The sequence below is a fragment of the Biomphalaria glabrata genome, chromosome 17, assembly GCF_947242115.1.
Source record: "Biomphalaria glabrata chromosome 17, xgBioGlab47.1, whole genome shotgun sequence".
Classification (NCBI taxonomy): domain Eukaryota; kingdom Metazoa; phylum Mollusca; class Gastropoda; family Planorbidae; genus Biomphalaria; species Biomphalaria glabrata.
Genome location: NC_074727.1, coordinates 6,665,587 through 6,678,805, shown reverse-complemented (window position 1 = coordinate 6,678,805; position 13,219 = coordinate 6,665,587). Strand labels below are relative to the sequence as shown.

The window sequence follows — 13,219 nt, the reverse complement described above, 5'->3', positions numbered from 1 at the left end:
CCTGACTTTAGTTGGTGGAAAGTAAAGGCAGTTTGTTGTTGTACTGGCAACATGACACCCTGCTCATTAACCATTGGACAAGAAACAGATGACCTTAACATCATCTGCCCTATAGATCGCAAGGTCTGAAAGGGAAACTTTTATTTTACTTTACTAAAAGAGGAGGAGTCACGGATAAACCTATCTAATAATATAGACGCTACTTCAAAAGAGAAGATAATTACGTCCATCCATATCCCTGTATTAATCTAGTCATTCATGTTAATCAGTGACCTAAATTCTTCCAGATCGTTGGTTTTCCTAGCTGATTCAGGCAACCTATTCCAAACTCTAAATAGCACCGGGGGAAAAGGAGCACTTGTACAAATTTTTCCTAACATAACTTAATTAGTCAAAGCATTAGAAAAATAGTATATTAAAGTAGCTTCTTGTTTTAATCCTTTGTTGGAAACTTGTAAAAGAAAATTTAACTAAAAAACTATCATTTAAAATTTATGATAAAAAAGACAAGATAATTTTTTTAAAAAAAAGGTGAAAAAGATGCTGATAGTAAATATATTAGTTAACCATTATAAGGAGTATATTGTTTTGCCCTGCATTGATAATAACATATATACTGACCATTATTTTATTTCTAACAAACTAGTTGCTGGCATAGCAAAGTAAAATTATAAGACAAAACACTAGAATGTCTGTCTGGTCATGAGATATGCAGCCATTTGATTTGAACAGAGCCTGCCACCATTTCTGGTGTCCTGCAACAGGTTTGGACTAGGATGTAATAATCTTCAATTTGACATCTTCAAATGACAAATAAAAACAATAACGAATATGCACTTTTCCCTTAAAATAAATCCTGTGTCATTTAATTTAAAAAATGTCATATTTCTTGACATGTCCTGATATACTTAACTTAAAATTTGAATGCATTTATAAAGAAATATCCTACTGAACTCAACTATATATGTGCATATAAAAAAAACTTTTTTTTTATTAATGTGGAGACTCACCTGTCTTTTAGTGTTGGCGAGCAGTTGCACTTCTCAAGCAGGAACTTCACCACAGCCAGGTGTCCCTCGGCTGCAGACACGTGAAGTGCTGTCCTGCCATCATAATCTGCCTGACTCATGTCCATTCCCATCAATGCACACCTGAAAACAGAGGACATTATTATAGATCAAAATAAGATAGAAATGAACAAAATAAAATCAACTCAGAAGACCCATTTCTTAAGGTAAAATATCTATACATAGATTTCATAGGTCCGACCAAAGCAATCAATATGCATATGTATTTTTAGGGAGTATTTAAGACTTGTGATGTTTATAAACTAAAATTAAATTTGGCTCACTAAGACCTTTCTACAGGAAACAGTGCCAGGAAAAAAAACAGAGAAATCGATGAGAAGACAACAAAAAAAAGAATGGACGGGCCTGTTATTGAAAGAGATTCTATCCAAGGCAAAAGACAGAGAGGAATGGAGTAAAATGGTTGACGTGTGGTGCCTGGTTCAAGGGACAGGTCAAGCTGAAATCTGAATAACAGGTTGACTTCTTGTCTTGTTTAAAAAAGGATTATCATATCTGATTCTTAAGAAAAAAAATAAAACAACACTGATATTACTATTCCAAGACATAAGTTTTCAAATCTAAAGTATATATTCCATCTAAATTTCTAGATTAAGCTTCATGAAGACTAATATCTATGTCATAACATTTAAGGATGACCATTCACAGGTCAAAACTTCTATTTCCATTCTACATTTTTAGTTCAGGATGCATTTAGTAACTAACAGCCTAAGACATTCAATCATAAAAATCAATGTAATAAGAAACCTAAGGATCAGAAAAACGTGTATACCTTCTTATAGCCGTGACATCTCCGTTATAAGCAGCAAACAACAAACTGACTACCAGGTTGGTCTGTGTGTCAATTTGCAGTATACGTGGGTCCATCTTCTTCTGGGTGTGTCTCAAGTTGTCATAATTGTGAAAATTGAAAGTCTTCACCAGATCCTGTAATATTTTAAGTACTTAAAACACAGATACACACTAAGTCTCGGCTAAAAGCTATATTAGTCTGCTACTTGAATAAAAAAAAAACTTTAACCAAGAATTTTACTGAAACAAAGGATTAATCAAATTTATTGGTGATCGAAAAGAATTTCTACCTCACAGAATTGGATACCACGACAACTGTTTCCATAGTGATCTAATGGAGGTGACCACATAAATATTCCCATCACATTAGGCACCACAAGCATTATACCCCCTGACACTCCAGATTTGCCTGGCAGACCCACCTGGTTGTTCAAATACAACAAGTAAAAGACTTTGAAACAAGCAAAAATAAATGACTGTAATCAATAAATAAATAACAACTAAGAAATGTTAGATAATTTGTATTGAAATTCAATCATAAAAAACAAAGATATCTAAACAGCAATGAAAATTGGATTTAATCTTGAACTAAGTAACTTGCCTACCAATACTGAATACTTTTAACAAAAAAGTGTATTTCTAAAGAGCTTTTTACCGGGAAATGCTTCTCAGCCTCAACGTGGCTCTAGGTAGGAAACAGTCATTAGAGGAAAGGATTAGGCTAATAGGGAAGCAAAACAGAACCACCATTAGGGTGCCTAAGGATTGAGTCCATTGCACTGGTTGGGATGAAAGAAAGCCCCAATACACTTGTCACTATCAATACACCATTCCTCAAGGGGCAGATGTGGAAGAGAGAATGAACATGGAGAAGTTTCCCCGGTATGCTCGGCCTTGCTAGAGTTTCAGGAGTCTTAGACTGAACTCTTAGGGCAATCATGAAGAAGAATAAAGAGTATTATCATTGATTTGAATCAAATATGTTGTAGATTTTATTGTACTTGTTTTTGTTTATTCAATTTCCAATAAGGATCAGTAAAGCAGGCTTACTTGCTCACTTGGTCATAAATGTAAATCAACTATTTAAATCACCTTACCTTGAATGCAAACTGGCCAGAGTAATCATACATGCCGCAGGACAACATCAAGCTGAGGGTATCTCTGATACAGTAGGGCTCCAGTACTTTGACCCCAGTGATTGGACAAATGCCCCCATTGGCCAGAGTGGCAGCAACAACAGCCCCTGAATCACAAGTCATCTCCACAGAACACAACTGTAAAATAACAAGACTGACTTTGCATTCTCTTCTAGACTTAGTTAGCTGCTTTGCTTTTAAAACTCTTAAGCTACTTTCATTTATTCATTGAAACCCTCTAATTACTAGTTCAGATAATAAAGTAAACACATTAATGCTGGTACTTAATATTAACAATATAGTCTTTTAAGGGGCTTAACTACAGTGCACCTTGAAGCAACACTACAAAATTGATAAAAGGGCTTACTTCCCCTAGCTTACAGAGAGCCTCAGATGAGAGGAATCAAACTCACCTGAAAATAAAAGTCTAACAGCTCATGTAGATTTGTTCCTTTGGGAAAACACTGAAAAATAATTAGAAATATAATTTATGAATGATACCTGAGTAATGAAGGATAACACAAAAAAAAAAAACAAAAAAAAACTCCTAATCTCTTAGTCCCCTCTACACACTCATACCTGTTTCTCCTTGAGATAATAGCCAATGGCAAAGTTTCTGTCTGCTGTTTGCCGCTCTGAGAGAAAGCTGAAAACATTATTATAAAATGTGAGCAAGGATGGAATCACAAATACTTTTAACAAGATAAAAAGACTCCCATTTTTTTGAGAACCATCATTACATTCATTGGAGTATCAGAAGCAAATATTTTCATATAATAATCACAATTTTTCGTAGAAATAAGTCATTGGGACAAAATAAGAAATCATCTTACATTGAGTTGTTGAACGAAACAAACTCATTCCCAGCCAGCAGTTTCAGCCTTTGTTGATTCTAAAAAAAAAATGCAACAATGATAAATAGTGTTATATTTAAAAGTGAGAAATGATAACGATTATAACAACTGAATGGTCAAAATGGAATGAAGAAAAATTGGTAATAGATCTTTAGTTGTTGTTTTTGTTTGTTTTAAGCTTACATAATCAAACTTGTCGGCCATGTTCATGCCTTGCTTGAGCAGTGAGCAGATCACAACTGCACCAGCATTCACCATGGGATTGTGTGGTCGATCTGTGAAGCACAAAATTCAAATTAAAACATGGTCATCTACAATATGGAAACTTCAGGACAATAGTACAAATAATGGTAAAGAATATTAGGTAAAAACTAATGGACTATTGTTACAATTAAAGTAGAGAGGGTGGTGTGGTCATGTTGTAGAGAGAACTTGGCTAAAGATTCTCATATTGCAATTCTGGAGAAGGCTGAGAATCTGAATAAAGTATTTTAGATTTTTAGATACATCTACAATGGGATCATGACATTTTGATTTGTTGTGTAAAGTAATGTCAATCTATGACAGTCACAAAATGCCCCCATAAACCAGTGATCCCAAGAGCAGGTAAAATTTACATCTGTCCCATGTTCTCCGAAATAAAAGGAAAAGGTTATGGCCACCAATGTCCAGTATGATACTTCTCTTCAATTAATCATACAATCTCATATTTTAAGAGAAATGATGGCACCAATTTAAAATTCATAGATTAAAGTCTCTGAGGAGAAAACTGAGGATGTATGACCAATACTTTTAACTACACAACATCTATCATCAAAGAGAAAATAGCAGTTCACTGATCACTTATCTTATCTTATCTTATATAATACAGACGTTACTTCAAAAAAGAAGATGATTACGTCCTACGCGTCATGCAATAGTTATACTTTATAAGCTACATCAACATTATATACAAGAAATGTGCACTACCTTTTTTTTTTCAGACTACATAAATACCTAGCAAAAATTGTAAACAATTTCAATGCAGTATTAGTCTCAGGGTGTAACTTCACTAGCAAGGACTAGTGTGGCATTACTTTCAGCAAGTAACTTAGTATATGGTACTAACTTTGTAAACCCTGACATAACTATATAATACAATTTGCTCATTATTTATGAGTTTTTAAGTGACAAAATATGTTCACTTTTGTGATTTTTCAATAGTTATAGATTAAATTTAAATTAAAAAAAGAGGATAAATATTTCAGTAAGTTGATTTTTTATGAATTTTTAATATGTAACTTAATAAAACATTTTTTTTTATATTTCATTTTATCTATTAAACTTTTTTACATATTCATTTCCAATTTTTAAAAAATAAGTTAGCTCTTGCAAATTTTGGTCTGTCCCAGAATAGTTATTTTTTTCTGTAAAAAAAAAAAGCAATGAGAGAGTTAAAGAATAGTAACAACCAATTTTGCAGTTTTGGTTGGAGCTTGTACTTAAAAATTTTAAACTCTCTTCAACTAAAAAAACTCATGCAAGAATATTGAAAAAAAAGTAAACATACTCATTGGATCTAAGCCAATGGTGTTGAAAGCTTTTCCACTGGGCTCCTGACCGACATATTGGTGCACCACAGCAGGGCCAAGCTCATCCAGCACCATAGCATAGGTCAATGGCTTGCTCACAGATTGCAAACATACAGGCTCATGAGCATCTCCAAGGGCATATCTTCAACAAATGAAAAGAGAAGCAAAAATATAAAAACACAGCAAAAGATTTTTTGTAAAAAAAAATTAATTAATTAAAAAATAAAGTGGTGGAGTTAGCCACAAAACATCCTTGTTAATTGTGGACCAATAAAATAGATGACCTTTATGTCATAAGCCCCAAGACCACTAGGTCTCAAAAGAAACTATACTTCTCATTTTAGAAAACATTAAAATAAAAAGCACAATTTACTCATCTGAACCCTGAAACTCTTCTAATCTCCCCTGAAAGGTCTGAAATGTCAAATGTAGACTACTATTTTACCCTACGTTTAATCTTTATCAGGCAGTGTTTAGGACGGATCTGCTTTATTTTTAACCATATCCTTCATTCTTAACCTTACCTCTGGCCATCTACTGTACATATAGCAAGTCCCCAACTCTCTGGGTTGAAACGAGTCAGCTGTGGGATGTAACTGGCAAGCTGAAATAGAACAATACACTATAATTAATATAAAATGAAACTTTTTTCCCCACATTTTTATATTTTATTTCAAGCTATTGCAGCAAAAGTTGTCTTGTTTCAGCAGTTGGCATAATGTGGCTAGAACAACATCCAACTTTATCCCTGATCAAACATTTCAGATACTCATTAGAGCTGGGTAGACAAAAGTTCATGTTCAAAATATGAATTCAAAATTGAACATGCAACCTTTAATTTGGTGGAAACCCCTCATCAAAATGCCTCATGATGAGATAAAAATCTCAAAGAAAAATGTAGGCAAAATATTTTTACATTTACTGAATTAACCAAATATACGAATGTAATGAATTAGAAAATGTCCCTTGCCTGACCATGGGTGTTTGCCTTTGCTCTCCAGAAAATTTCATCAATCCTTTGAGTAAACTGAACAAACTCTGGTATAATGAACTGGTTCTTGAAGGCTTTGGCTATTAACACAATATTTTCTGCTATGCATCTGAAATACAAACAAAAATTTTATGTTAAAAGCAAAAATAATGACTAAGTAAACAAGAAATATATGCCATTTTACAAATTGGCTTAAGTAAAAGAAGACCTTCCTTCAGGGAACAGTACCAGGATGAAGAAGAAGAGGAAGACAAAGCGATGGGAAGACAACACCAAAGAATGGAAAGACCTGTTAGTGAACAAAATTCTATCCAAGGCAAATGACAGAGAGGAATGAAGAAAGACGGCTGACAGTTCTTGTATGGTGCCCCAACGGTCCAACAGACTAAGAGGTGAAGGTGAATCGAAGACATTGCCATTATTATTAATTGAGTATTCATCAATGTCAGTGCTTCCTGGCAACTGAAGCCAATGAGATACTTTATTCCTTGAAGAGTAAACAACTGTCGAATTTAATAAAAACAACAGATGTGAGGGCTACAACTTTTGATCAGGAATGTGGGATAACCATGAGGTCACCGCAGCACTGATGAACCCCTAACATCTGACTCATAAACCATTGGTCACATACACAGATGGAAATACTGTATCTGCTTAAAGCAGACCTAAAACTAAAATGAAAATTAATCAATGTCTATTGCTGTCATCATTTATTACTGCAGTAATAATCATTAAGTTCAACTTTTGTAGAGGGATAATAATAATAATCTTCATTATCCGGGGGACATTTGTTTTACAATTGTGCATTACAAAAAACAATACATGATTAGAGCAAACGATCTATTCAGTGTAATGCCTCTATGGTGTAAACAAAATTTTAGCACTGACCTAGAGACATCATCTGTTGAATTATTACAAATATGACACAATGATGATGAAATAAAAAGAATATATGATAATTACTTATTAGTGTTGTATGTTAAAGCAAAAAAAATATCCTTGTTTAAATTTTAACATATGCCCAGCTGCACACAAAATGAGAAACTTAAGAGTAGAGAAAGTCTTGTCTTGATGCTCACCTTTTTTCTTTAGATACATAATAATAATAATACTTATAATAAAAGATGCAACAATTGTTCATATATAAAATGTAATATTAAGTGACTGCATATGTAAGGTCAAGACATTAGACAACCCCAATGATTTGATATATAAAGTGATGTTGATTTCTATGTTCTCACGGGTTCCTTAGGAAATGAAGATTATGTTCTAGATAAAAATGGTCGGGTTCAAACCTGAGACCATTGAGAAGACAGTCCAGAGCACATACCAAATGGCCAGGCAGTCATCCTTTAGGGCACTCTTCTCTTAAAAGGATTTTTTAATGTATACTTAAAGTTTAGTCTATATACAGATGTCTTCTCAACTTTCATTGTAAGTTAGACTTTAAAAAATATTAATTTTTGTATCATAAAAAACCCGGGCATGCTACCCTGCCTCATAGTGGCGCCCGGGTGGAAACGGTCGTAAGATTAAACGATTAGGCTAAAGGGTGGCAAAACAAGACTCCCGTGGGGGTGCCTAAGGGGGTGCAAGAGCATCCTCACTGCACTGCGCGGAGTTGTAAAAAAGCTCCCACAACCTTGTCACAATCCAGGTGCTGTTTCTCAAGGGGCCGTTACATAAATGGTGTGCACAGTTAGCCTGGTATAGAAAAGGAAAATGGCGGGGGTCTTAGTGTAGGCGGCCTCTTGCCACGAGTCTGACCCACCCGTCAGACAGAACAGTGTACACTGTTCTCATTCAGGCTGGTGAGAGAGAGCTCTTGTTCACTTTTGCTGGCCTAGAGTTCCAAGAGCCGAAGGCTCAACTCTACCTGACAGTTTCAAGAAGAAGAATAAGTATCATAAAAAAAACAAAAAACAGACTTACTCTCGAAACGTCTCTTTGTCAATAAAAATGTTCTGAACGGAGTCAATGTCTGTGATTTCGGTTTGGAGGCTATTCAAGTTCTGCATACATTCTTTTAAACGCGGGTCCGTGTCTCTCAAGCCAGTACTTTTCAATGCCTGTGAACAAATATATATAAATGACGTCAATGAAGGTAAAAAGTAAAAGAAAACAAGCATGATAAGACTGATGTCTCATTGTATATGTGACATGAAAGTCCTCGCCAATGTTGTCTTCTTAAAGCGAGAGGTATCAAGTTGATATTGAATAGCAAAAAAGGTGATATATAGAAACCTAACACAATATCAATTTCATTCAATAGCATGAAAAACAAGATGACAAAGGGAGTTTGTGTTGTGTAAACTCGCATGTGGCCCGTGAGGGTCAGGGGGGTCAATCAATTAATTGCATTAAAAAAAAACTCGTACATAAACAGAAAAAAAAATTAATAAAAAAACATTTTTCACTGTTTAATTTTTTTGTATAGGCCTATACGATTGCACATACAACAGACTTAGGAATGCTTAAAAATATTATTCATTACAAGACCTGTCTAGTATATCTCCTATTCATTACAAGACCTGTCAAGTGTATCTCCTATTCATTACAAGACCTGTCTAGTGTATCTCGTATTCATTACAAGATCTGTCAAGTGTATCTCCTATTCATTACAAGACCTATCAAGTGTATCTCCTATTCATTACAAGACCTGTCAAGTGTATCTCCTATTCATTACAAGACCTGTCTAGTGTATCTCGTATTCATTACAAGATCTGTCAAGTGTATCTCCTATTCATTACAAGACCTGTCAAGTGTATCTCCTATTCATTACAAGACCTGTCTAGTATATCTCCTAATACTCCTATTCATTACAAGACCTATCAAGTATATCTCCTATTCATTACAAGACCTGTCAAGTGAAACTAGACAGGATGGCTGGCTGGTCGTGCGGTTTGCGCGCTGGACTGTCGTTCGATGGTTCAAATCCTGTCCGCTCCCATCCCCTGTCGTCCTGCGGGAGGTTTGGACTAGGAAGTAAACTATTTTCAACTCTGAAGGAACATCCGAAACATGTAAAACATTTTTAAAAAACATTTTACAAACAAGGCCTAATGACCTATCAAGTGTTTCTCCTATTAATTACAAGACCTATTAAATGCATCTCCTATTAATTAAAAGACCTATCAAGTGTATCTCCTATTAATTAATAGACCTATCAAGACATTATCAAGTGTATCTCCGAACGATTTTGCTGAAGCATTTCCGGAAAGCGATAAAACTTGTCAACTACGAATTTGTCAGCCAGGGACTATCAGACCTTTTGAGAATCCCTGGGCCTGCTTTTTCACCGAGGCAAACAACAGATTTCTTAATATGAACACTCGTGTCAGTTGACTATTTTCTAAAAAAAAAAAAGCCAACATGTCCTTCAGATGACCTTCGAGATCAACCAAGCGAGAAGAGAGCAGACGATCTTGAACCAAGTTGCCACGACGTAGAAAAAAAAAAAAGAGGGTCAATGCTATGACGTAAACGCAGAAATTACGACCAAGAAAAAAACTAAATAAGGAAAAGAAACGGGAGGAGGTATAGTCTAAGAACAGAAAAAACTAAATAAGGAAAAGAAACGGGAATAGGTATAGTCTAAGAACAGAAAAAAACTAAATAAGGAAAAGAAACGGGAGGAGGTATAGTCTAAGAAGAAAAAAATAAAGAAAGAAAAGAAACGGGAGGAGGTATAGTCTAAGAACAGAAAAAACTAAATAAGGAAAAGAAACAGGAGGAGGTATACTCTAAGAACAGAAAAAACTAAATAAGGAAAAGAAACAGGAGGAGGTATAGTCTAAGAACAGAAAAAAAACATTAAACAATAATCTGTCTAGTAAATAAAACCGTTTTTTTTTTGTTTCATTTTCTTTTCATTTCTACATCACTTCTACACGTCTAACACTCGTTTAGCCGGCCACTTCTCTTAAATAACCGCCATACTCGCAAATAGACTTTTCTGGGGGGGGGGGGTGGTCGTCATCTTGGTCATTTAATTAAAATGTGTTATTTGAGTCAAAGCCGTTCAGTGCGTGCGCGCACATTTCTAGTTCATTAATTATCTGATTAAAGTATTCCATAACAAGCTCAAAAACGATCTCTAAATAAACCTTTTTCAAAGTAAAATTTATACCAAGAAGCCTGTTCCTCATTCAAGAAATTCGATCATCGGTCCCTCCGATACTTTGGATAGGGAACCACTGATTTAAGACCCAATCACCCGGGACAATGCGCCGGTGACAAACTATAATAATGTTTTATAGTTTATGGCACAGTGTAAAATGTTTATGGTTTATGGCAGACACAAACTATTGAAAGTCCTTGACATTGTAATAATACATGTAACCAACACAAGTCTAAGAGAAGCAACTCTGTTTCAAATGCAGACGTGAATCCCCAAATTGACCATATGATTATGAATAATAACTTGACAATGGAGCAGGACTACTTAAAAGAAAATCTGTAAAATGCTGTTAAGCTTTAGTTAAACCATAACTAGCCTAGGCAGCCAACTGTTTGGGGAGAAAAGGGGGTATGGAGGATAAAAGTGATAGTATGTCTGGTTCATGGGCGTAGCCATAATTTTTTTTTCGCCCCCACCCCCCGCCATTTATATATACACATATATATGTATGAGACTAGGTTATATTAATAGTAATATATAAATTTACTAATTTGGAAGATGGTTTCCTTACTGGTTTGTCAAAAGCAATTTTTTTTTAAAGTGGCTCGGATTGAATTCTAACTCGGGGCTCAAGCCTCCATAATGGAAGACCGAAACGCTAGCCACTGAGCTAGTTACCTTTACCTATCCCTTAGTCTGTTGGACCGTTGGGGCACAAAGCAAGACTCGTCGACCGTCTTTCTCCATTCCTCCCTGTCTTTTGCCTTGTTTGGAACCTCTTTGAATGGCAGGCCCGTCCATTCTTTTATGTTGTCCTCCCATCGCTGTCTCTGTCTGCCTCTTCTTCTTTTTCCTGGTACTGTTCCCTGAAGGAAGGTCTTTGCGAGCCCCGAAGATCTTGTAATATGGCCATAGATTTTGAGCTTGCTTTTTTGCGATAGTTAGCAGGTCATCATGGGGTCCGAACGTTGCAGTAACCCTGTCTCTAATCTCTTGGTTAATAGTGTAGTCTTTGAACGTGATACCAAGGATCCCTCTGACAAAATAGGTTTTATAGTTATCTATTGTTAGTTTCAAATTTTTAGACGACGAGCTAATTTTCTACACAGGGCTTATCACCCTCTTAATGTCTCAATAGAAAACAGAAATAACTAACTACGACTAATTGATAAAATAATTGGCCCGTTTTTCGATGTAACTTATGTGGTGTTTGGGATAATGATTGCAAAGTTTCAACTTGATCCAAGAAGTGGGTCATGGGAGAAATAACATGTACACAATTTTTTACCAGACATACGCAATGAGTTGATAAAAGGTTTGTACAAATCGAGATTTATAAATTCCAATAGAAAAAAAAAAGGGGGGGGGATCCTAATAGTAATCGGGTCTGGTTTTATTGGGGTTACTTCAGCCTGAACAGTGGCCTGCGACGTCGCAACCTGTGGGCAGTTTAGACCAATAACTAGTTGCCACGTCATAGGTCCTGGCGCCAGTGTACTATAACGATTGGCCTCGCTTAATTCCCCGTTAAGCCTCTTTCTAAGATTCAGTTGAACTTCAAGGTCGTATGTTCTGCTGCTAAGAGAATCGCATTCAGTCCAAGATCATTGGTTGGAAGCGAAATCAACACGCGTCCGTGAAAACAAGACGACATCAACATCACTGGATTCGAATGTGGACAGTGGTAGGTAAGCCTGTCCTTGACGAGGCCTCAAGGTCATCAAAAAGAACAATATTCGAGAAGTCAAGAGTTTTAAGAGATGACGATCTCGTGTCTATTCTTTTGTTCAGATGTTAGGCAACACTATGAATGGGGGGGGGGGGGGGGGTTTAAGAGATTTGTTGGACCTGTAACGCCATTGTTTCCCTCCCCCTATCTCTCGGAATAAAAAAAAAAGTGGTGAAGATCTGTTTTATGTACATGTTTACAGGTTAAGAAAAAAAATGTATCTCAAACCACGCGTGACCGGTGGGGTGGGGTGGGGGGAGGGTCTGTGGAACGGGAAATATGTGAAGAGTTCCAATTCTATTTGAAGCGTATTGAATTGATTCTAATGAAACTACACTTGACCTATTTGCTGATTTAACAGTCACGTGGTCCCCCTTTTTTTTTTTTTGTAGCCCCTTCAACAAAATAAATGCCAAAGAAAAATTGCAATGTTGATCAGAGACTCTTATCACAACAATGTCAGCTGACTGTTAACTCGACTCCCTAACCCAATTATCATGTCTGACTTACTGGACAAATGTGGTCTCATTAAGTTAGTCTTTTAGCTATGATGCTTACAGATTGAAGGCGTTTGGCCAAGTTTTCCATCATCTTCACCTAAACCATTGGACCGTTGGGGCACCACGCAAGATCTGTTGTTTCTCCATTCCTTTGTGTCTTTTGCCTTGGATAGAATCTCTTTCATTCATTTCTATTCTTTTATGTTGTCGTCCCATCGCTTTCTTTGCCTGACTCTCCTTTTTTTTCCTGGTACTGTTCCCTGAAGGAAGGTCTTTGCGAGCCCAGAGGACCTTGTTTTAGTTTGCGTTTGTTAGCAGTAGTTAGCAGGTCATCGTGTGGTCCAATCGCTATACTAATCCTGTCTCTTCGCCGTCTTTGTATGTGATTACCAAGTTTTCCTAACATTTTACAGTAAGACTTCGACGCTGGGAGCTAGT

At 36.0% G+C, this 13,219-nt stretch overlaps 1 protein-coding gene across 1 annotated transcript in view; it reads right to left on the bottom strand.

Moving 5' to 3' along the window:
• LOC106077694 (glutaminase liver isoform, mitochondrial-like) overlaps positions 1 to 13,219 on the bottom strand; it is a 37,207-nt gene that overhangs the window by 4,114 nt on the left and 19,874 nt on the right. The window contains exons 3-14 of the mRNA XM_056015421.1: positions 8,365 to 8,501; positions 6,412 to 6,541; positions 5,966 to 6,045; positions 5,420 to 5,583; positions 4,054 to 4,145; positions 3,850 to 3,908; positions 3,596 to 3,662; positions 3,430 to 3,480; positions 2,978 to 3,154; positions 2,171 to 2,302; positions 1,861 to 2,015; positions 1,011 to 1,151 (exon numbers count right to left, since the gene is read on the bottom strand). Of these exons, the coding sequence (XP_055871396.1) occupies positions 1,011 to 1,151; positions 1,861 to 2,015; positions 2,171 to 2,302; positions 2,978 to 3,154; positions 3,430 to 3,480; positions 3,596 to 3,662; positions 3,850 to 3,908; positions 4,054 to 4,145; positions 5,420 to 5,583; positions 5,966 to 6,045; positions 6,412 to 6,541; positions 8,365 to 8,501 (1,385 nt within the window). The remainder of the gene's footprint in view (positions 1 to 1,010; positions 1,152 to 1,860; positions 2,016 to 2,170; positions 2,303 to 2,977; positions 3,155 to 3,429; positions 3,481 to 3,595; positions 3,663 to 3,849; positions 3,909 to 4,053; positions 4,146 to 5,419; positions 5,584 to 5,965; positions 6,046 to 6,411; positions 6,542 to 8,364; positions 8,502 to 13,219) is intronic.